General features: G+C 39.3%; 1 protein-coding gene across 5 annotated transcripts in view; it reads right to left on the minus strand.

Annotated features, from left to right (window-relative positions):
• CPEB1 (cytoplasmic polyadenylation element binding protein 1) overlaps nucleotides 1–23,344 on the minus strand; it is a 101,395-nt gene that overhangs the window by 65,799 nt on the left and 12,252 nt on the right. For all 5 annotated transcript variants that reach the window (XM_036931916.2, XM_036931917.2, XM_036931914.2 and 2 more), the window contains one exon: nucleotides 17,509–17,683. In XM_036931916.2, the coding sequence (XP_036787811.2) occupies nucleotides 17,509–17,683 (175 nt within the window). The remainder of the gene's footprint in view (nucleotides 1–17,508; nucleotides 17,684–23,344) is intronic.

The raw sequence follows: 23,344 nt of genomic DNA on the forward strand, positions 1-23,344 counted from the left end.
GTAAAAACGGACAGAATTGAGGAAAGACAGTTCTACATAATAATTGGAGACTTAACCCCATTCAATAATGGACAGAACTAGACAGAAGATATTTAAATATAGAACTTAACACAATAAGCCAACTAGATCTAACAGATACATAGGGAACATTCTACCCAACAACAGTGAGTAACATTCTCAAGCGCACCTGGGATGTTTTCTTGGATAGACCACATGTTAGAACACAAATTAAGTCTCAACTGATTTTAGAGAAGATATATATTGTATCTGCACAATGGGATGGAGTTAGAAATCAATAACATAAGTAAAACTTAAAAATTCATAAAACTGTGGAAATCAAACAACACATTTTTAAACAACCAATGGTTCAAAGAAGAAATCACAAAGGAAATTAGAAAATACTTAGAGACAAAAGAAAATATCAAAACACAACATATCAAAACTTATGAGACTGGACAAAAGTGATGCTGAGAGAGAACATGACAGCTATAAATGCTCACATTAACAAAAAAGAAAGATCTCAAATCAACAACCTAATGTTACAATTTAAGAACTAGAAAAGAAGAACAGACTAAACCCAAAGCTAGCAGAGAAGAGGAAACTGTAAGATTAGAGCAGAAATAAACAACACAGAGAACATAAAAACAAAACAGAAAAATCAGTGAAACCAAAAATTGGTTATTTGAAAAGTTCAACAAAATTGACAAACCTTTAACCAGACAGACTAATAAAAAAAGAAGACTCAAATTACTAAAATCAGTAATGAAGGTGGGAAAATTACTATTTTACAGAAACAAGGATTATAGGAGAATACTATGAACAACCGTACACCAAAACATCTCAACAACCTAGACTAAATGGTCAAGTTCTTAGAAACACAAAAGCTACCAAGACTAAACCATGAAGAAATAGACAATCTAAGTAGACCTATAACTAGTAAGGAGTTGAATCAGTAATCAAAATCTCCCACCAAAGAAACACCTTGGATATGAAAGCTTCACTGGTGAATTCTACCAAACATTTAAAGAATACCAACCATTTTTAAACTTCTCCAAAAGACTGAACAGGAGGGAACACTTCCCAACTCACTCTGTGAAACTAACACAATCGTGATACCAGGCAGAGACCCTGCTGCAACAGAGGTACAGAATATCCTTTATAAACACTAATGAAAAACCTTCAACAACATACTAGCAAACAGAATTCAACAGCATGTTAAAATGATCAACACCATGCATGACAAAGTGAGATTTCTTCCTGAAATGCAAGGATGGTTCAATATGTAAAAATTGATCAATATGCTACATTAACAAAATAAGGGGGAACAATCACATGATCATTTGATGCAGAAAAACTTCTAAGAAAATTCAACAGCTTTCATGATAAAAATTTTCAACAAAATAGGAATAAAAGGTAACTATACCCATACTATAAAGTCATATATGAAAAACCCATAGTAAACATCAATGGTGAAAGACTAAAAGCTTTCCCTCTAAGATCAGGAACAAGGAAAGGATACCTATTTTCATCACTTGTATTCAACATAGTACTAGAAATTCTAACCAGCACTGATTAGGCAAAAAAAAAAAAAAAAAGGCACCCTACTTGGAAAAGAAGAGGTACAATTATCTGTTTATAGATAATACGGTACTGTATGTTGAAACTCACAAAAAAACCTGTTAGAACTAATTAATGAATTTAGCAGAATAGCAGAATACTAAGTCAACAGTTTACTTCTATACAAGTTGTACTTCAAAAATCAGTTGTACTTCTCTATACACAATGAACAATCTGCAAAGGAAATTACAAAAACAATTTCATTTACAATAGCATCAGACTGCATGAAATACTTAGGAATTGACTTAACAATGGAAGTGAAAGATTTATACAATGAAAACAATGAAACACTGCCGAAAGAAAGTAAAGGCTTATAAATAAATGGCAACAGACCCTATGTTCATGGACTGAAAGACAATTTTGCTAAAATGTCAATACTACCCAGAGCAAGCTACAGATTCAGTCCAACCCCTATCAAAATCACAATGACTTTCTTGCAGAAAGAGAAAACCCCCTGCCAAAAGCAAAGGCAACAAAAGCAAAAATAAACAAGTAGGATGACAGCAAATTAAAAGGCTTCTGCACAGCAAACAAAACCAGCCAAATGAAAAGGTAATCTTCCTAAAAGGAGAATATTTGTTAATTATGTCTGATATGGGATTAGTATCAAAAACACATAGAGGACAACCCATTCTAAAATTCATATGGAATCTAAGACCCTGAACAACCACAGCAATCTTGAACAAAGCTGGAGGATTCACATCTCCTGATTTCAAAACTTATTTTAAAGCTACAGTACTCAAAACTGTGGTATTCGCATAAACACACAAACATATAAGCCAATAGAATAGAGAGGTGAGAAATAAATCCTCACATAGTGAAATTATTTTTGACAAACATTCTAAGGTTCTTCAGTGGGAAAAGGGTAGTCATTTCAACAAGTAGTGAGAAAATTGCATCTCCGCATGCAAATGAATGAAGCTGATGCTTACTAACAACATATTCAAAAATTAACTCAAAAAGGGTCAAAGACCTACATGTAAGACCTAAAACAATAAAACCGTTACAAGAAAACACAGGACAAAAACTTCCCAACAAGGGAATATGTGGTATATTCAACAGATTATTATTCAGTCTTAAAAAGAAAGGGAATTTTGCAATACGCTCCAACATGGATCCTGAGGACAGTCATCTAAGTGAAATACTCCAGGCACAAAAAGACAAATACTGTATCACTCCACTTACGTGAGGTACTTAGAGTACTCAAAATCCTCAAGACAGAAAGTAGAAAGGTGGTTGCAAGGGCTGGGAGGAAGGAGAGAACAGGGCGTTACTGCTGAACAGGCACAGGTAGAGAGCTTCAGTTTTTACAAGAGGAAGCATTATGGAGATGCGTGCTGGCTGCATAACAATGTGAATGCATTTACCACCACCAAACTGTACACCTAAAAATGCTCAAGGTGGTAAATTTTACTTTACCACAGTAAGAAAAAAATCCTAGATGTAATCAATATTGAATGTGGGAGTAGGACTTACTGGAACATAATTAGGGCCTCTTTCAGCTTAGGTACCCAGTTTGTGAGCAATTAAGCAACTATATAGCGACACCCACCATGCGCCAAACCCAGTACTGTGGATTAGGAACGCAAGGATATTTAAGATGTAGTCCTTGACTTCAAGAGACTCTCTAAACCAGAAGCACGTAGTTCAACTACATAATCCCAGCACTGCTCTCACAACTGTTTATATACTCACACCATCACAATCACTACCACTCTTAAGTGAGAAAGTGAAGTTACAGGCATTATTCTAGTTATGCCACATGTATCTGATTCAAGCTTCACAAAATCCTGTAAACGGGGACTATTACTACCCCTGTTAGACTAAACAGGCTCAGAGTGCAGGCCAAGGTTAGAGCAAATAATAGCTCAGCCAGGATTTGTTCTCAAGTAATCTTCATGGAAAGCCTGCACTTTATTTTGGGAAGGTTTCCTATAAAACAGACAAAACTAACATGTTTTTTCAAAACTAAACATTTTCTTCCTTGTTCTGAGAATACATATGTTTACAGTTACAATCCCACATAGTGGAACAATAAACAATCTGGAAGAGTGAAGAATGATCTTGCTCCATCTAATAGAGTCAAACACACTATAGAACATGTTAGGCAAGAGAATGTGAGAAAATTTTTAGAGGTGATGACCAAGTCAATCTTCAAAGAGCAGCCTTTTTATAAGCAGAGGATATTCAATTTAATATTCCACTTAACAATTCTGCTCTGTAGCAGAACAGCATTTCCTGCATGATTTCATCTAAGTCAGTGGTTTAATTATACATGTAATGGAATCTCAAAAAACACCCCAGACAGAGCAGGTAAAGGAAAGAACCCTGGAGCACACTTCCAGAGACATCTTCTGGGTTGAGGCCATATCACATATACATTTATTCTTTAAATTGCAGAAAATATTTATGATGCAGACAAAAATAAAATTAAGCTGGCTTTACACCCAGATTGACTGAAATTTTGAAGTATGATAATACCTAAGGTCTACAAGGATAATGCAGAAAAACTCATGAAATCCTAACAGGATTGTAAACTGCTAAATTCACTCTGAAGAAAAGTTTGCAACTTAGAAGTCTGAAGACAGTACAGCCTAAGATTCTGGGTCCAGTTCCAGACCACTGGAATAAAGCGGAAGTTGCAATAAAGCAAGTCAAATGAATTTTTTGGTGTCTCAGTGCACATAAAAATTTTGTTTACACTATACTGTAGCCTACTAGGTGTATAATAGCATATCTAAAATACAATGTACATACCTCAGTTAAAAATACATTATAGTTAAAAAATGTTAACCATCATCTAAGTTTTCTTCTTCTCAATTTTATTTATTTCTTCTCTGATCTTTATTATGTCCCTCCGTCTGCTGACTTTAGGCCTCATTTGTTCTTTTTTTTCCAATTTCGATAATTGTGTCTTTAGACTATTCATTTGGGATTGTTCTTCCTTCTTTAAATATGCCTGGATTGCTATGTAATTTCCTTTTAAAACTGCTTTCACTGCGTCCCACAGAAGTTGGGGCTTTGTGTTGTTGTTGTCATTTGTTTCCATGTATTGCTTGATCTCTATTTTGATTTGGCCATTGATCCATTGATTATTTAGGAGCATGTTGTTAAGCCTCCAAGTGTTTGCGAGCCTTTTTGCTTTCTTTGTACAATTTATTTCTAGTTTTACACCTTTGTGGTCTGAAAAGTTGGTTGGTAGAATTTCAATCTTTTTGAATTTACTGAGGCTCTTTTTGTGGCCTAGTATGTGGTCTATTCTGAAGAATGTTCCATGTGCACTTGAGAAGAATGTGTATTGGGTGTGGAGTTCTATAGATGTCTATTAGGTCCATCTGTTCTAGTGTGTTGTTCAGTGCCTCTGTGTCCTTACTTATTTTCTGTCTGGTGGATCTGTCCTTTGGAGTGAGTGGTGTGTTGAAGTTTCCTAAAATAAATGCGTTGCATTCTATTTCCTCCTTTAATTGTTATTATTTGTTTCACATATGCTGGTGCTCCTGTATTGGGTGCATATATACTTATAATGGTTATATCCTCTTTTTGGATTGACCCCTTTATCATTATATAATGTTCTTCTTTATCTCTTGTGACTTTCTTCGTTTTGAAGTCTATTTTGTCTGATATTAGTACTGCAACACCTGCTTTTTTCTCCTTGTTGTTCGCATGAAATATCTTTTTCCATCCCTTGACTTTTAGTCTGTGCATGTCTTTGGGTTTGAGGTGAGTCTCTTGTAAGCAGAATATAGATGGGTCTTGCTTTTTTATCCATTCTATTACTTTGTGTCTTTTGATTGGTGCATTCAGTTCATTTACATTTAGGGTGATTATTGAAAGATAAGTACTTACTGCCATTGCAGGCTTTAGGTTCGTGGTTACCAAAGGTTCAAGGTTAGCTTCTTTACTATCTTACTAACTTAACTCACTTATTGAACTATTATAAACATAGTCTGGTGATTCTTTATTTCTCTCCCTTCTTATTTCTCCTCCTCCATTCTTTGTATGTTAGGAGGTTTTTTTGTGTGTGTGCTCTTTTGCGATTCCTTCGACTGCTTTTGTGGGTAGTTGATTTTATTTTTTGCCTTTAGTTAGCATTTGACTGTTACAGCAAAGAGAGCTGTGATTTTATTTTCTCTGGTGACATATGTTAAGCCTTAGGAGTGCTTCCATCTAGAGCAGTCCCTCTAGAATACCCTGTAGAGGTGGTTTGTGGGAGGCAAATTCCCTCAAGTTTTGCTTGTCTGGGAATTGTTTAATCCCTCCTTCATATTTAAATGATAAATTGTGCTGGATACAGTATTCTTAGTTCAAGGCCCTTCTGTTTCATTGCATTAAATACATCATGCCATTCTCTTCTGGCCTATAAGGTTTCTGTTGAGAAGTCTGATGATAACCTGATGGGTTTTCCTTTGTAGGTGACCTTTTCTCTCTCTCTCTGGCTGCCTTTAATACTCTGTCCTTGTCTTTGATCTTTGCCATTTTAAGTATTATGTGTCTTGGTGTTGTCCTCCTTGGGTCCCTTGTGTTGGGAGTTCTGTGTGCTTCCATGGTTTGAGAGGCTATTTCCTCCCCCAGTTTGGGGAAGTTTTCAGCAATTATTTCTTCAAAGACACTTTCCCTTTTTCTCTCTCTTCTTCTTCTGGTAACCCTATAATGCGGATATTGTTCCGTTCGATTGGTCACACAGTTCTATTGATATTCTTTCATACCTGGAGATCCTTTTATCTCTCTCTGCGTCAGCTTCTCTGCATTCCTGTTCTCTAATTTCTATTCCATTAATGGCCTCTTGCATGTCGTCCATTCTGCTTTTAAGTCCTTCCAGAGATTGTTTTATTTCTGTATTCTCCCTCCTTAGCTCTTGCATATTTCTCTGCAAGTCCATCAGCATGGTTATGACCTTTATTTTGAATTCTTTTTCAGGAAGATTGGTTAAATCTATCTCCCCAGATTCCCTCTTAGGGGAGGATGTCTCGATTAGTCTGGTCTGTATCAAATTCTTCTGCCTTTTCATAGCAATAGAGGTAGTCGTAGGCAGTTGGCACGTTTGTCAGCTGGGAGAACCGAGTCCCTTTCCACTTGCTCCTGGCCTTCTTTCCTGAGAGAACGGCGACCCCTAGGGGCTTGTGCAGGGCAGCTGCGTGCAGACGGGTCTCTGATTCTTGCCTGGGCCACTGCGGAGTAAGCTCTGGGCGGTTGCTGTGGGCGTGGCCGCTTTCAGGCTGCTGCTCTGCTATGGCGGGGCCACGCTGAGGGGGAACAGGCGGGAGGCTGTTTATCACCGTGAGGGGCCTCAGAGCTGTGCTGCCGCCCAGGGGGTTAGGGTGCCTGGAGTTCCCCGGGATTCCCAGCTGTGGGGCTGAGTGTGCTGGGACGCTTCTGTCCAGCTGTAGGGTCCCTGTCCCTTTAAGACTCTCAAAAAGCACTCGCTTTTTTGTCCCAGGGGCGCCACTTGTGGGGACCCACTTGCAGGTTTTGCTGTCCCATTTCCCTAGTATCCAGCACACCACACACTGTGTCTGCGCTCTGGTGCAGACAGCTAGGGCTGGGTATTTAGCAGTCCTGGGCTCTGTCTCCCTCCCGCTCCGACTCCTCTCCTCCTGCCAGGAGCTGGGGGGAGGGGCGCTCGGGTCCCACCGGGCCGGGGCTTGTATCTTACCCCCTTTGCGAGGCGCTGGATTCTCACAGGTGTAGATGTAGTCTGGCTGTTGTCCTATATCTTCTGGTCTCTCTTTTAGGAATAGTTGTATTTGTTATATTTTCAAAAATATATATGTTTTGGGGAGGAGATTTCCACTGTCCTACTCACACCACCATCTTGGCTCCTTCCTAAGTTTTCAACAAGTCAATCTTTTTGCTGGAGTGGAGGGCCTTACCTCCATATTAATGGCTGCTGATTGATCAGGGTAATGACTACTGAGAAGTAGGTTGGCTGTCACAATTTCTTAAAATAAGACACCAATGAAGTTTGCCACATTGATAAGACTCTTCCTTTCACAAATTTCTCTGTAGCACGCAATACTGATCTACCCACAGTAGAACGCCTTTCAAAATTTGAGTCTGTCCTCTCAAACCCTGTCACTGCTTTAGCAACTAAGTTTATGTGATACGTTAAGTCCTTTGTCATTTCAACAATCCTCATAGCACCATCACTAGTAGATTCCATCTCCAGAAACCACTGTTTTTTTGCTCATCCATGAGGACCAACTATTCATCCATTCAAGTTTTGTCATGAGAGTGTAGCAATTCAGTCCCATCTTCAGGCTCCACTTCTAATTCTCTTGCTATTTGTACCACATCTACAGTTAAGTCTTGAACCCCTCAAAGTCATCCAGGAGGGTTGGAACCAACTTCTTCCAAACTCCTATGAATGTTGGTATTTTGACCTCTTCCGTGAATCCGGAATGTTCCTAATGGCATCTAGAATGATGAATCCTTTCCAGAAATCTTTCAATTGACTGCCCAGATCGCCATCTATGGCAGCTATAGCCTAATGAAATGTATTTCTAAAATAGTAAGACTTGAAAGGTGAAATTACTCCTTAATCCGTAGGCTGCAGAATGCTGTGTTTAGCAGGCAAGAAAATAACCTGAATCTCACTGCACATCTCCACTGGAGCTTCTGGGTGACCAGGTGCATAGTCAGGGAGCAGTGGTATCTTAAAAGGACTCTTTTTTTTTTAAGCAGGTCCCAAGAGTAAATATTGAGTTGTATAAAAACCACGTTGTAAAGAGATGTGCTGTCATCCAGTCTTTGTTGTTCCAGTTATGGAACAGAGTAGATTTAGCATAATTCTTAAGGGCCCGAGGATTTTCAGACTTGAAGTCCCCAGCTGCATCAGCCCCTAACAAGACAGTCAGCTTGTCCTTTAAAGCTTTGAAGCCAGGCCCTGACACCTCCTCTCTAGCAATGAAAGTCCTACAAGGCATCTTCCAGTAGGAGGTTGTTTCACCCACACTGAGAGTCTGTTGATTAGCGTGGCACCTTCATCAATGATCTCAGCCGGGTCTTCTGGATAACTTGCTGCAGCTTCTCCACCAGCACCTGCTGCTCCTCTTGCACTTTTATGGTATGGAGGCGGCTCCCTTCCTGAAGCCTGATGAACCAGCCTCTGCCAGCTTCAGGCTTATCTGCGGCCTCCTCACCTCTCTCAGCCTTCACAGAATTGAAGAGTTAAGGCCTTGCTCTGGATTAGGCTTTGACTTAAGGGAATATTGGGGCTGATTTGAGCTTCTATCCAGACCGCTAGAACTGCCTACGTATCAGCAACAAGGCTGCTACACTTCCTATCACTCGTATATTCACTGGAGCAGCCCTTTTAATTTCCTTAAAGAACTTTTCCTTTCCTTCACAACTTGGCTGACTGGCACAAGAGGCCTAGCTTTGGGCCTATCCTGGGCTTCTGACATGCCTTCCTCACTAAGCTTAATCATTTTTAGCTTTTCATTTAAAGTGAGAGACATGTGACTTCTTCCTTTCACTTGAACACTTAGAGGCCACTGTAGGGTTATTAACTGGCCTAATTTCAATATTGTTGTGTCTCAGGGAATAGGGAGGCCCAAGGTAAAGGAGACAGACAGGGAACCACTCATCATTGCAGCAGTCAGAACACACATATTTGTCACTTAGGTTCTTGTCTTACTTGAACATGGCTTGTGGCACCCCAAAACAATTACAATAGTAACATCAAAGAGCACTCACTGATCACAGATCATCACCATGACAAAGTGAATTAATGAAAAAGTTCAAAATATTGTGAGAATTACCAAAATGTAATGCAGAGCCAGGAATGAGGAGATGCTGTTAGAAAATTAGTACCAACAGACTTTCTGGATGGAGGGGTGCCATTAACCTTCAATTTGTAAAAACTGCAGCATCTGTGAAGTTCAAGAAATAAGGTGCAGTAAAGAAGTGCAATAAATGAGGTACGCCTTTGTACTCAATTACTCTGCAATCCAATTCTAGGTACAGGTGCTAAAGAAATTCTTGCTATATTCACACAAGGATGTCCTCCAAAACACTTTTTATAATAGCACAACATGGAACAGACCTAAATTATAACAGTAGGGAATTTGGTAAACATTGTACAGTTGGCCCTTGAATAACATGGAACTGAATTGCATGAGTCCACTTTCCCACCGATTTTTTTTTCCCAATAAACACATTGGAAAATTTTGAGATTTGCAACAATTTGAAAGAACATTCTTTTCTTTAGCTTTATTATAAGAATACAGTAAATAATATATATAGCCTTCAAAATATCTGTTAACCAACTGTTTATGTTCTTGGTAAGGCTTCCAGTCAACATAGGCTATTAGTAGTTAAGTTTCGGGGGACTCAAAGATTACATGTGGATTTTCAACTGCATGGGGGAGGTGGGTGCCCCTAACCCCTGTATTGATCAAGAGTCAACTGTCTAATGATACATGGGAAAAAAACAAATACCAGGAAGATAGTATGTTGTACTATTTATGTAAAGTTTAAATATACAGCATTTAGAAGAAGGTAAAAGGGAGCTTTTTAGGTACCAGTAACATGATTTGAGCTGTGGTTACCTGGGCTTATTTATTCTCTTTTTGAGAATTCACCCCCACTGTATACTTAGTTGTGTACTTTCCTAATGTTTTATTTGCATTAAAGAGTTTAAACATGCAAAACAATGTTTATGAACACATACATGAAAGTATACAGGAACTACACTGACTTTAGGAGAATTGTTACTTCTAGAAGAGAGAATGGGGGGAGGAGAATAAAATTAAATAAATTTTTATTTGATGTTTTATATTGCTTAAGAAAAGGTATAAATCAAACATCAAAATCTTAACATTTTTTAAAGGTGGTAGGTACACAAGGATAATTAACATTCTGATCTTCTATTTTGAAATATTTACTAATTAAGAATTCTACAAAAGCAAAACAAGTACACTGTACAAAACACCAGAGACAACCAGTTTTAAAAATTGACAGCTTCACTGAAGCATGACATATAATAAACTACATAAATTTAAAGTATGAATTTTGATGTTTCAATGTTATGTCCATGAAACCATCACGACCATCGAGATAATGAATATATCCACCATCCCCCAGTCTCTTCATGACCTTTGCAATCCCTCCCCACCAGCACCCTGTACCCCTCTCCCCGAAAAACTATGACTTTGCTGTCTGTCACTACAGATGAGTTTGAATTTTCTATAATTCTAAGTAAATGGAATTATATTTATAGTATATACTCTTCTTTGTCAGGCTTCTTGCACTGGGTATAATTATCCTGAGATTCATCCATGCTGTGGCATGCTTCGATAAATAATATTCTTTTGTATGGACATACCATTTTTGTTTATCCATTTATCTGTTGATGGACATTGGGGCTGTCTCCAGTTTTTGGCTATGATAAAGAGGCTATCAACATCTGTGTACAAGTCTGTGTATGGACATATGCCTTCGTTTCTTTTGGGTGTGCTTAGTACTCCCCAACACTGTCCAGGTGATCAAACAGGGAATATCTAGAGTAACCTACAGAGACACAGGGAATAAATGTTGTATGCTATTCTGGATGGGGTCTTGATATAGAAAAAGGACATTAGGCAAAAAACTAAGGAAACCCAAATAAAATATGGATTATATCAATAATGGTTCGTTAGTTGTGACAAATGCACCAAATTAATGTAAGATGTTAACAATCTTACATTCTTCTAGGGGAAACTGGGTGTGGAATACACAAGAACTCTTGGTATCATCTTCCTAACTTTTCTATGAATCAAATATTATTCTAAATGAAAGTTTTAAAAAAGTATTAAGATTATAATTGTTGGGTCATATGGACTCTACCACACTGTTTTCTAAATGGCTGTACCATTTTACATTCCTACCAACAGTTTATGAAAGTTTAAGGTCTTCTACATTCTTGTCAATTCTTGGTAAGGTCAGTCTTAATTTCAGACTTCTAATAGGTGTGTACATTGTTAATTTGTATTAATTTTTTGGTATATATTTTGCCAATATACAGGTGTATGCATGCACATATTTTTTTCAAACAAAATCAGTAGATCAGACTTCCTGGTTCCTGTAGGAAACTGGCAACTACCTAAGTCCAAGTCTTTCCATATACCCTCCAAAAACCACATGGATCAACAAAATACAAACAGTGAAAGCCCTAAACTACAGAATATTTAGAGACATAACACCATGAACTTAAATTTCATGTAAGTGGGACCCAAGTACCCCAAGTCCGTACACCCAGCTCGGGAACCCAGCAGGAGAGGACTTTCAGGCAGCAGCAAGCAAAGATTGACTCTAAATTATTATTTATAATAGCATTAGATGCCCATCAAGACCGAGAGATAGACCTAAAACAAGATGTTCAAGACGTCCACAAAACATAGGGAAAAATTAAAGATGACCTGACAAACAAAAGGATTTACCAGCAGCATGAACTGAAGACTTGTTGTCAACAAATCAATTCTTTACAAATTGATTCACAGATTCAATGCACTTTCAATCACAATACCAGCAGAGGTGGCAGAAGGGAAAAGGACTGACAACTGAATCTATGATTGATATAAAAATGCAAAAATAAAGAAAAAACAAGAATTATGAAGGACTAAAATAGAGGACTTCACTACGAGGACAGACAAATAGATCAATGGAATAAAACGACACTAGAAACAAATGCGCGCATATATTACAGATGCCTGACTCACGACAAAGGTGACAATGGTGCACTGAAAAGGGATGTATTCTTCGAAATGCTGCTGGGTCAACTTGCTGGCCATGTGGAATAAAATGAATCTTGACATTGTACCTCACACCACGTACAAAATTAAATTCCAGATGGGTTGCAAATATAAGCATGAAAGGTAAAACAATAAAGTTTAAATGAAACAGATTATCTTCATGATCTTGGAATAGGCAAACACTTCTTAACCATTAACCATCATGGCAAAGTCAATGAACGGGATTTCATTAAAATTTAAATTTTCTGTTATTCAAAAGATACCAATTAAGAGTATAAAGACAAGCCACAGATTAGGAGATAAAAATCTCCTGAAAAATTCATATGCAGAATACATAAAGAACTGCTATGAGTCAAAAGGAAAAAGACAGATAACCCTAAAGGAAAATGAGTATAAGCCTTGAAGAGGCACTTCAGGAGAAAGGATATCTGAAGGCCAATAAACTTATGAAAAGGTGCTCACCTTCACTAGTCATCAGGAAAATGAATACTAAAACCACCACGGAGATACCATTACACACTCAGCAGAATGGCCGAAGTGCAAAGGATGCCAGAGAGAACGTGAACAAACCAAACAATCCTGCACTGCCGTAGTGCGAACGGGCGCAACCCCTGAGAAACAGGCCATGTATTAAAGCTGACTTCATGTGTTCCCTACAGCCCAACACTCTCTCCTCTGAGTACACCCAGTAGAAATGTGATCAGCAGGACATATTCATAGCAGCACTATTCATTATGGCCCCAAATGCCGACAAATAGCAGAATGAATAAGCATGACTATACTCACACAGCAGAACACTGTTCAGTAATGCATGAGTGACCCACAACCACTGGCTGCAATATGGATGACCCTCACAGCTAGAGTACGTACCTAAGATTCTATTTACATGAGTTCAAAACAGGCAAAACAAATCTATGCAATTAAAGGTGGCATGGTTAGAGGCTAGGGTTGCTAGGGGGCTTCTGGGGTATTGCCTGTAGATTTGAGTGAATACACATGATGAAAATGTGAAAATTCATTGAATTTGCATATTTATCATTGCATACTTTTCTGTACCTAAGCTATACTTTGATAAAAAAGCTGAATTTTTATCACTTTATTGTTAAAGCCATATATTAAGTTTCCACAGTAATTTTATTTTGTGAGAAACAGACTGCCTGTCCACTGTTGGCTGGGACTGAATTATTAAACTTTGTTTCAGAATAGCTTTTCAGCTAATTTAGTGATACTGTTTATGATCCTTGGCAGTGGTGGGCGGCAGGGGGGGGGACAGACCATCTCAGTCAGAAATTTAATATTGAGCTACAACTATATACTTACATATATACATGGCTGTGTTCAGTTTGAGAAAGTGTGAGCTCTTATGATACATACTTTTCTGTATCTGCATTATACTTAGATATAAAGTATTTTAATCAGCATTTCAGTCTCACACCTATTTACTTTGAACTATATTGGCTAATCTATCCCTTTTCCAAACCTCCAAGCAATTTTAACTGGTCATGAGAAGTTTCCTCTCAGTGAATGAACTTAAAACTTTCTCCTCTTGTCACTGCCCCCAGCCATACTATGTATTTAATCTACCTACCCCACCTAGTAGTTAAGATTCCCTAAAAAATGTCTTATCACACTTTTACAGACACTATTAATAAAACTCAGTCCATTTATGCTTTTGTCACATGTCCATTTACAGCTCATCTCCTCCCTTTACCACAGCATCAGCAGATTATGGCTTAAAGAACGACAGTGCGGCAAGGGCCCTCTAGGTGGCAGGCAGCCTTGTCAGGAAGGGTGTTCAGTACTTCCCCACCACACAGTTGCTTGGGTAGGAGATTCAGCCCCATCCCAGCTCCCACCACCCCTCAAGCTACAAGGGCCTCCTTGGCGGGATACTAGCCAAAGAGGTGCAACCTTCTGCAGAGCCCCCCAACCCACGGGAAGTCGTAATTTCCCTGCACGCCAATTGGTGGGAATTCAGACAGCTGCAGCCGCCCTCCTCTCAGCTTCTCTTCCACCTCTACTTAGTCAAAGGCAGACAGCAAGTCCGCTGCCAACTAGCGACTCAGTCTTGCCCTCCTTGGAAGCACTCAGTTGATACAAATGCTTACCCGGAACACACTCTCCTTGCTTGGTTTGACAGAGGAGTGGGCATCCCACTTGCACTCTGGGGAGGAAGGCATCACCTCACGTGCTTCCTTCCTGTGTGGTCTCCTACAGACGAGGGAAGGGCTGGGATAAGGTCTGTGGGAGCAGAGCCAGCTCTGTGGCCTCTTGGTAGGCAGCTGGCCCCAAATGTTTGGGACTCTCATTGCACCACAGGTCATATGACATCTCTCCTCTTAGCTATGGACCCTAATGGCTAATGCTGAAGAAACAGGAAAAAAAAATCTACTCAACATCCAGTCACACTAAGTTTCTCTTCAAAGCCTATTTCAAATGCTGTTTCACACAAACCAAGCTCCCGGTTCCCTGACCGATACATCCACTCCCCTCTGACGGTCACAGTACTCCTCCAGGGACACCTTATCAACCGAGTGTATAGTTCTGTTACCACTGTCACTACGTACCATGCAGTGAAATCTTCTGTCCCAGCTGCCATAAAGCCCTGCAAGTGACTTAACTCAAGTATTTGTTCAAATGAAAAAAATGTGTAAATGGTCATAACTACGGCAAAGTTAGGTCACCTATATAAAACAAGTTGTGGGACTAAAATGTGATCTATACAAAATACAAACAGCAATGTCAACACTGTGGTAGGATATGCCATTTTAAAAAGTTGTTGTTTTTATTATAAAACATGTTTTTAAAGAAGAACTAGTGGGGAAAAACACAAATAAAGAAAAAAAACCCTTAACACCTTCACTGCTACATTCACGTCTATCATCTTTTCTACGCCCATAAGGCATGTCTTATGCTTTGTACTTTGCTTTTTCATTTCAGATACTGTGATTATCTTTCCACACCATTAAGTAGTCTTCTACGAGCATCCTATTTAATGACTGCAGGACATTCCATTGTATGTACGGCTGCGCTGCACTGAATGTTCTGAATGCTGTAGAGGATTCCATTTTGTGGTTATTTAACCTTCTGTTGCAATATTTTCCTAAAGTTATAATGCTGTGTGATAATCAGAATTGTAAAAACTTAAGAACTGATTATTTTCTTAGGAACCAAAACTACTTTTGATGAGAAACGATTAATTCAGGTTATTTCTTAAAGTTCTTCACAGAAAATACATACCTAGGTGCAGTTCCTCATTAGCCATGGGTTGGTTTTTCTGTCGCCTGATCTATCAGGAGTTCCTGCTGGGGGAACCTGGCAAAGCCACTCTCTGCTATGGGCCGTGTGGCCCTGCTGCACCACTTAAGGTCACAGACTCACAGCCCTGAACCAGCAGCTCAGGTGGGGGCATAGTGCTGACCATACAGGAGAGCCTAGTTATGTGCAACAGCTCAGAACACCAGCTGCCTTGACCAAGACCTTTCCACAGTTCTTGAGGTCCCTTAACACTGCAGTACCACTTCCTCACCTGGGCCCCAGGAGACCCTGTGAGGCTGACTGTACAGTGTTATCCTGTCCTACAGCTGGGAAAATGTACTACTTTATCTCACTGTGCAAGCTCAACATTGGAACCCAGGCTTCCTTACCTCTCCAAGGTATTCTTCCCACTGCTTCTCTTGGATGTGTGCCCTGAGAAGGATCTGAAGAGACCAAGAACTCAATACCCTGTAGCTGGACCAGCTACTGACCTGGGTAGAGTGCAGTGTCAACACCTTCACCAGAGCCTGGCACTGACCAGCGAGGCCCCTGGGCTCCCCAGCCAACTGCAAACGTACACACCTTGAAGCTCTTCCCTCACTAACCATGGCTTCTTCCCCTTAGTTAAACAACCCACCTTTAGCTGAAAAATACTTTGCTATAAACTATAAGCTTCCAACCTAGTGAGATTTAAGCCATCGTTGATTATCATTCTTACTGGAATATAATTCATTCAGTTATAGAATGAAGTAGAATCTCTGTATTTTTAATCAGCATAAGCTAAAGGAAAATAAGGTTATTAGTTCATGATTTACTCTGATTAACAGAAAATACTACAGATACACTTTTTGGAAGCTGGAAGTGGTAAGACCCACCAGCGAGAAGATCCTCCCAGATCCTTCTCCCATCTGCCCCCCTACAATTTAGTAGAAACAAATTCTACAATTGCCACAGGTCGTCTTCCCCACTCAATCATTTAGTTATTTATGTTTACACATTCCTGCATCTCTGTGGGAATTATTTCCAAAGCCATGTTAAAAAACCAAATAATTTATAACTAAAAAAGAGTAATTGCCAGTCCATGTTCTGAGAATCCCCATTGCCAAATTTTCTCAAGGTCCATTTAAAAAATTAAAAATACATTTACTTTAATCAAAAATAACTCAAAAACATTCCATCAACATTCTTCTAACATGCTGCAACTCCCACAAAAGATTATGAAACACTTAGGACAGCCAAGCCTCCTTGTGAAATGTTGTCTTCAGGAGATGATACCCTCTCCCTCCACTATTCTGTGGAATATCCTAAATATCATAAAAATTAAATGTTGGTTGACTTACATTCATGTGCAGAAGCAGTTAACATATTCAGAGCTGCACTGTATAGTACACAGGCACTCTTCACCTGCGGCTACCAAGCGCCTGAAATGCAGCTAGTTCAAACTGAGCTGGCTGTGTTGTATAAACTGGATTTTGAAGTCTTCAAGCGCTTAGTACTTATAACAAAAAAAATCTCATTAATAGCTTTTACATTTATGATATATTGACATATTTTGTACATGTTGCATTAGATAAAATGTTTATCTCACCTTAAAAATTTTTAAATATGGCTGCCAGAGAATCTGTAATTACGTATGTGACTTACCTTACAATTCTATGTATAGTCCTGTCACCTCTAATCTATCCTTTTCTACCCAAACTTCTAGTGCACTGTAAGATAGATTTTTTTTTTTGTATTATAATCAAAGGCAGTCTTCACCCAGAGGGGGGACCCAATCTACAAAGTAAACTACAAAAGGGGCAAGAGTTGCCAGAGACGCAAGGTCATTTTTCACAGGCCTCACAAGGAAGCTGCCTCAACAGCTCCATATACATGCCCAGTGTATCCAAGCTTTCTAAGTCACCTGGCAAATGATCATGAATTCCTCGGTTTATGGGTGTAGTGCAGACTCTGCTGAAATCCAGAGAATTGTCCAATATGGCATTTATCCTTCGAAAGATGCTGGCGTTGCTGCACGTGGAGAGCGCAGGTGCTTCCTGGTTGTCCCAGCAACCTTTTACCCGTCCTGCTTCTTCTTCCTGGACAGAGAAAAGGTACTTAGGTTTTCTGACCTCCTTTATGATAAACAAAAATGTCAGACGCCTTTCTCTATTAAGAGTAACACAGGTTTCATGCCTATATATTAAAATACTTCATGAATGCTTACTATGACCAAGGCACCCCGAGAGAACTGTAAGAGGGGAAACCCAAATGTAAGAATTTGTCTCAAGAACCTTTTAATCTAATGGGACAGGTACGGGAATTAGCACGGCACGGATAAACTTCAAAAATATTCAGTGAAAGCAGCCATTCACAAAAGACCACATATTATATGAGCCCATTTACATGAATTGCCTGGAACAGGCAAATCTAAAGTAGATTAGTTGGCTTCAACTGGTAGGGGGTAGAGGGAGAGGAGGCTTAGGAATAGTGGCTAATGGGTGCAAGGCTTCTTTTTGAGATGATGAAAATATTCTAAAATTAGATTGTAGTAATGGTTGTAAACCTATGAACATACTAAAAATCACTGAATTGTGTATTGAAAGATGGACCTTATGGTTATATGTCATATCTCGATACAGTCCTTTACAAAGTTTGGTTCTGCATTTATTGGCAGGTGCCCAACCTCTGTGCCTCAGCTTCCCCACCTGCGAAATCGGAGAAGAGTACCTACCAACCTTTTGAGATGTATAAAAACATATTGCTTGTTCACAAATGCCTAGGGTACCTAACTGGTTTTCTTGGTTTCACTGGATATGGCTGGTAATTGTAGGTCTGCTTTGGTTATGTAGCTGTATTCCTATTCTGTTAATGTGTGTATGCAATTTAATTAGTAGTTTGTTAAAACCTATACATGCTTATGTTACTCTACAAGAAGTTATGTCAAAGAAATAATCAATCGTCCCAAGTTTTCTTCCATCTGCTCCTTCTATAGCTTTTCTTCTTCCTTCCTAATTACAACCCTTTAGTAGAATTCGTGCCTCATATAGAAAATTACCGAGTATCATAATTCTTCCAAGTGGTAAAGATACCTCAAGACAAATGCTGGGCATAGAAGCCACAGGGCATAAATCTGCAAAGAAGTAAAAAGCTAACCTTTTTAAAGAATATTGCTTCTCTCTCACTCACCAACTTTACATTTCCCTGTATGGCCCCGGAAGACAGCTGGTTGGCCAGAGACGGGTAAGATTCCTCAAGGGAGGAACAACCTAAGACAGGCACAGTCGCAGGGGGGCCATCAGGTGAGAAACTGGGGATCAATAGAGGTGAGGCTTAGAACCTCACCCCCCGTTTTGAGAGAAATCTTCTGCATCCGCGGATGTTTTGTTGCCCTTGTCTAGCTTGGATTAATACTTAGTCTACAGGCACACACCTGATCATCTACATTTGCCCTCTTACAGCACTAAATTATGTTTTCTACCTTTATCTGGCATCTACCTACCACTTCAGCATTTTATTCAAAAAATAATAATAAGGGAGAAATGTGGGATTCACATATAAATCAAGTATAAAAATCAAATGAATAATCATATCTGACTTGATTGTTTATAGTTCATGACGCATGATCAAAACCGAAAGTTTGTGATATGACTGCCCTTGCACTGTTTACCATGTAAGAACTTATTCACTACATAAGAACTTGTTCACCATGTAAGAACTTGTTCGTTATGCTTCAGAAGATTGGAGACTGTTGAGAATTAGGCTTGGGGTTGATTAATGATTGTGCATTGAGTCCCCTATACAGAATTTTATTGTTGTTAACAACCATTTGATCAATAAATATGAGAGATGTCCTCTCAAAAAAAAAAACAACATTTAGCTTGGTGCCTGGTATATAGTAGCTGCTATTTTTACAACTGAAGATGTAATTACAGAAGATGACGTGGTAAAAGCGATACAAACATCACAAAGGGAAGTAAGCTGTTCAATTCTATGTAGTCACTAAAGTACACACAACTCATGTAAGACACTACTGATGAAAGAAGCACACCCAGGCACACAATCATGAACACAATCCCCACAAAGAGTGGCTCTCTGGGTGTTCCCTCTCTCAGTAAGGACCAGCACCCCTGGTGCCTAGTTAGAATTCTATGTGCCACTCTTCACTCTGCAATCTCCCTCACTCGCCACAACTAAGCCTGACAATAGTAAACAATGAAACACTGGCTGATAGACTGAATACACTACAGGGAGTCTGACTCATCAGTTCTATTATTCCCAATCACCTTGGAGAAAATAAACAAAAGTCAGCCCAAGTAAGGAAGCTAGCACCTAAGATCCTACAGCTGGTCACTTCAAAACAAAACTTAAAAAAAAAAAGCTTGGTGTCACTTTGTTTAGCTTATTAAAATCCACGTAGGGATGAGAATGACTAGAAGTATTTACAGTTTTATAAACTCTGCAGAATGGTTTTAAAGGGAAAAACGTGAGTCCCAAACTATTTTCAAAGACCTTAAAAAGATCAGTATTTTTTGCAAGCTGTGAGAATGACCAGAATATAGGCCTGCAAGGTTCTTTTCCCAAGCCCTCCAGACACATTAAGAAATGTTAATCGACTGTCACAAGGCCCTTTTCACAACTACATAATCTAAGATGATTCTCAACTTCACTGAGGTAACTTCACCAAGGCTAGGATGCAAGCATTTATAATCTATCTGCTGATCTTAGGGCAGATTATCTTAGGCAGAATGATCTTCATTCATTCACTGCCTAATTAACATTAGCCAATTGTCTGCTATCTACAGTGAGTACCCTAAAGATAGGCAGATTAGACAGACTCAACCAAAAGACATCCTTGAAGTCTAGAAAGGGAACCAAGTCCTGATCATGTAGTAGACAACCATGACAAAAGCGACAAGGCGCTGTGAACATGCACTGTCCTCTAAGCCAAGTGGACAAGAGAGTGAGAACACACTCGGAAGGGAGGTAAGAGCAACGTCTGAAGACACAGAGAACAGAGAACAGAGGCGCCCTGCCGAAAGTGGTCCAGTGTGGTGTGGATTACAGGGGAGAACAGACAGGAAGGAAGGCCTCATAAGCCGCACTCAGGAGTAAGAACTATCTTCTACATCACAGGTTTCCAAACTTTAAAAGGCCCCTCTTAATATACAATTAACCTAATTTTCATTTACTGTAATAGATGTGCTAGATACATGGATTCCCAGGTCCTGCCCACGCTTAACGGCAAGTACATGACAAGTGTATGTGAGACAGAAAGCAAGCAGACCATGAGCACCTGTGTGAAAGATGGGAGGCAGGAGGACCAGTGAGGAAAGTGCCACTGTCCAGAGGAAAGGGGCACACCTGGACGCCTTCTGGGAAATACGCTCCACCAGAGGAGGGGAAGGCCCAAGAATCTTGCTGTTTCAAGCAGCATGAAAAAATCTAATTTAGGAATATGGCTGGCCAACTCTGCCCCACTCCCAGTCCCATTAAAAATATACATCATAACCTTCAAACTCAAGACAAGTAATTTCTGGAATGTCTCCCTCCCTCCCTTCCCTTCTCCAGATATACCAAATCAGATGTCTAGAGGACTCTGGGTAATGAGAATAAAAGTAAATGAAGTGTTTGATTCATACCCCAAACTGTACCAAAGGTTTGCCTTGATTAACTAATTTGGAAGAAAAAAACAAAAATCAACACCAGCAATATGAGATGGGAAAATATCTACCAGTGTCCTTACATGTACAACAGGGATAAAAGTAGTGATACTCTCTCAGGGCTTTTTGTGAATCTACACACATAACATGGTTGGCACAGTACTTGGCACTTATGTGCTGAACAAATGAATAATGACTATCAATAGTATCACTATTATTATTCCAAGAGGTCAGAGCCACTATAGGGATCCCTGAAGAACCTATTTGCTCATTAAAGGAGAAAAATGTACTCAAGACCTAGGCCAACTACTCCTTTGCAGACTCCAGGCCCTTCCATGTTTAATCTCCTAAACATTTGATTCTTTAATAGCTTAATTAAAAGATTAAAGACATGATACAAATCGAACTGCCTAAAACGTGAACCTACTATACAATACAGAAATCCTTTTAAACTCTCCAGTTAAATGCACTGTTTCTCATTTTCAGAATAGAAATCTTTTATCCACACCTACACTTCCCGACCCATTCATCCGTATATGCTACCTTAACTTTGATCAGTTTATAGGTCTGAGTTCATACCAGTGTTTTATTGTGAGCAAAATAGTTTTTTTCCATTGGTTAGGCTAGTATTGCCTGATAGGTTTCACTGTTATTTCTGGCATTTGTCATAAAGTGAGATCACCTGCAATTTTCTTTAATTTTTCTTTGGTCTCTCATGGTGGGCAGGAAAGCAGGCTTTAAGGCAGATCAGGGACCTGTAAGTGAAGGTAAACCTTACCAGCACCGAGAACCACGGACCAACAGGCGGAGTAACCTGACAAAACCGGAAACGAAAACCAGTAATTCAGACTGACCAGCTAAAAGGGGCCTCAAAATGACACTAGTTACGCCCACGTATTGGCGGAAAGAATGGTTCATGAGAAATCTCCAATAAGCTATTTTACAGCAGGTCTGTTTTCTCCTCTTCCACAGATAAGGCTGACACTCCCACGCTCCCATCAAGCAACGGCGGTTTCTACGGTGATAATCCTCAACTGGCAGGTGGAGGGCAGGGGGAACAAACAAGTCTGAGAAAAGCATTCATTCTCCTTTTCCATAAGGGAACAATCCTCCCCAAACTGTGAATCACTGTATCCCACCGAAAGAATACAGGTAATAAGAGTAATAATACCTAAAAAAATTACTTTTGGAGCATAAATACTAAGTTTACCACTTAGGTATCTTCTCTGAGCCTTGGACGCTTCAGGTATAAAATGGAATACCACCTACACTATAGGCTTCGTAGTAATGAGAAATAAAATGCCTAGATATGCTCAATAAACTAACTTAGCAGTGACAGATGTGCCCCAATTCCATAGAGTTGGTTAAATTCACTCTTAGTCAGAAGTATACTTTCAACTTGTTCATGCCAGTCAAGTGCATTAAGAAGCTTATTTACTTGTTAGCACATAACGAGTTTTTTGCATTTGTGGTTTGAAATTTTCACTCATAACTCTTTAAAAATATTAACCCACACCATATAGCTGTGTTTCCTAGTTGAAGAATAAGATCTCAAAATGTAATACTTATTATATACTAGAACAAATCTAGAGTTGCCTGATTTGGAAAACCTCGCTTTGTCTTCAGATACGGTTCAACCCAGATGAACCAGGTGATAAGACAGCCAATCCTTTAGGCCACAACCCTGGTTTGGGGATATTTCACTGTCATAAATCAGTGTCAACTCTACCATCTCTGGGTGGATTTTATTGTTGCCTTTAATCACCAACACAACACCTACATGGCACTACCCTCAAGACTCTTACTGCTGACCAGCTGGCAGGTTTACGGGAGACCGTCTGAAGGGTACACTGTTCACTCCTCTAGCCTGAGTTTTAAACCTGGGTCCACGGACTGGAATTCACTTTTCCTAGAGCAAATTGTGCTCATGCTAAAAATATTCTGAGAATATTTTCTAATTAATCAGAATTATTTAGTTAAAAGTAGTTGTCTTGAACATTTAGATTGTTTTTTAATTAGACAGAGCAACAGAATGTAATACATTTAGATGACTCCTAAAAGAACTGGTTCTAAGATGTACTTTGGCAATTTGCCCTT

This window comes from Manis pentadactyla, chromosome 18 (genome assembly GCF_030020395.1).
Source record: "Manis pentadactyla isolate mManPen7 chromosome 18, mManPen7.hap1, whole genome shotgun sequence".
NCBI lineage: Eukaryota > Metazoa > Chordata > Mammalia > Pholidota > Manidae > Manis > Manis pentadactyla.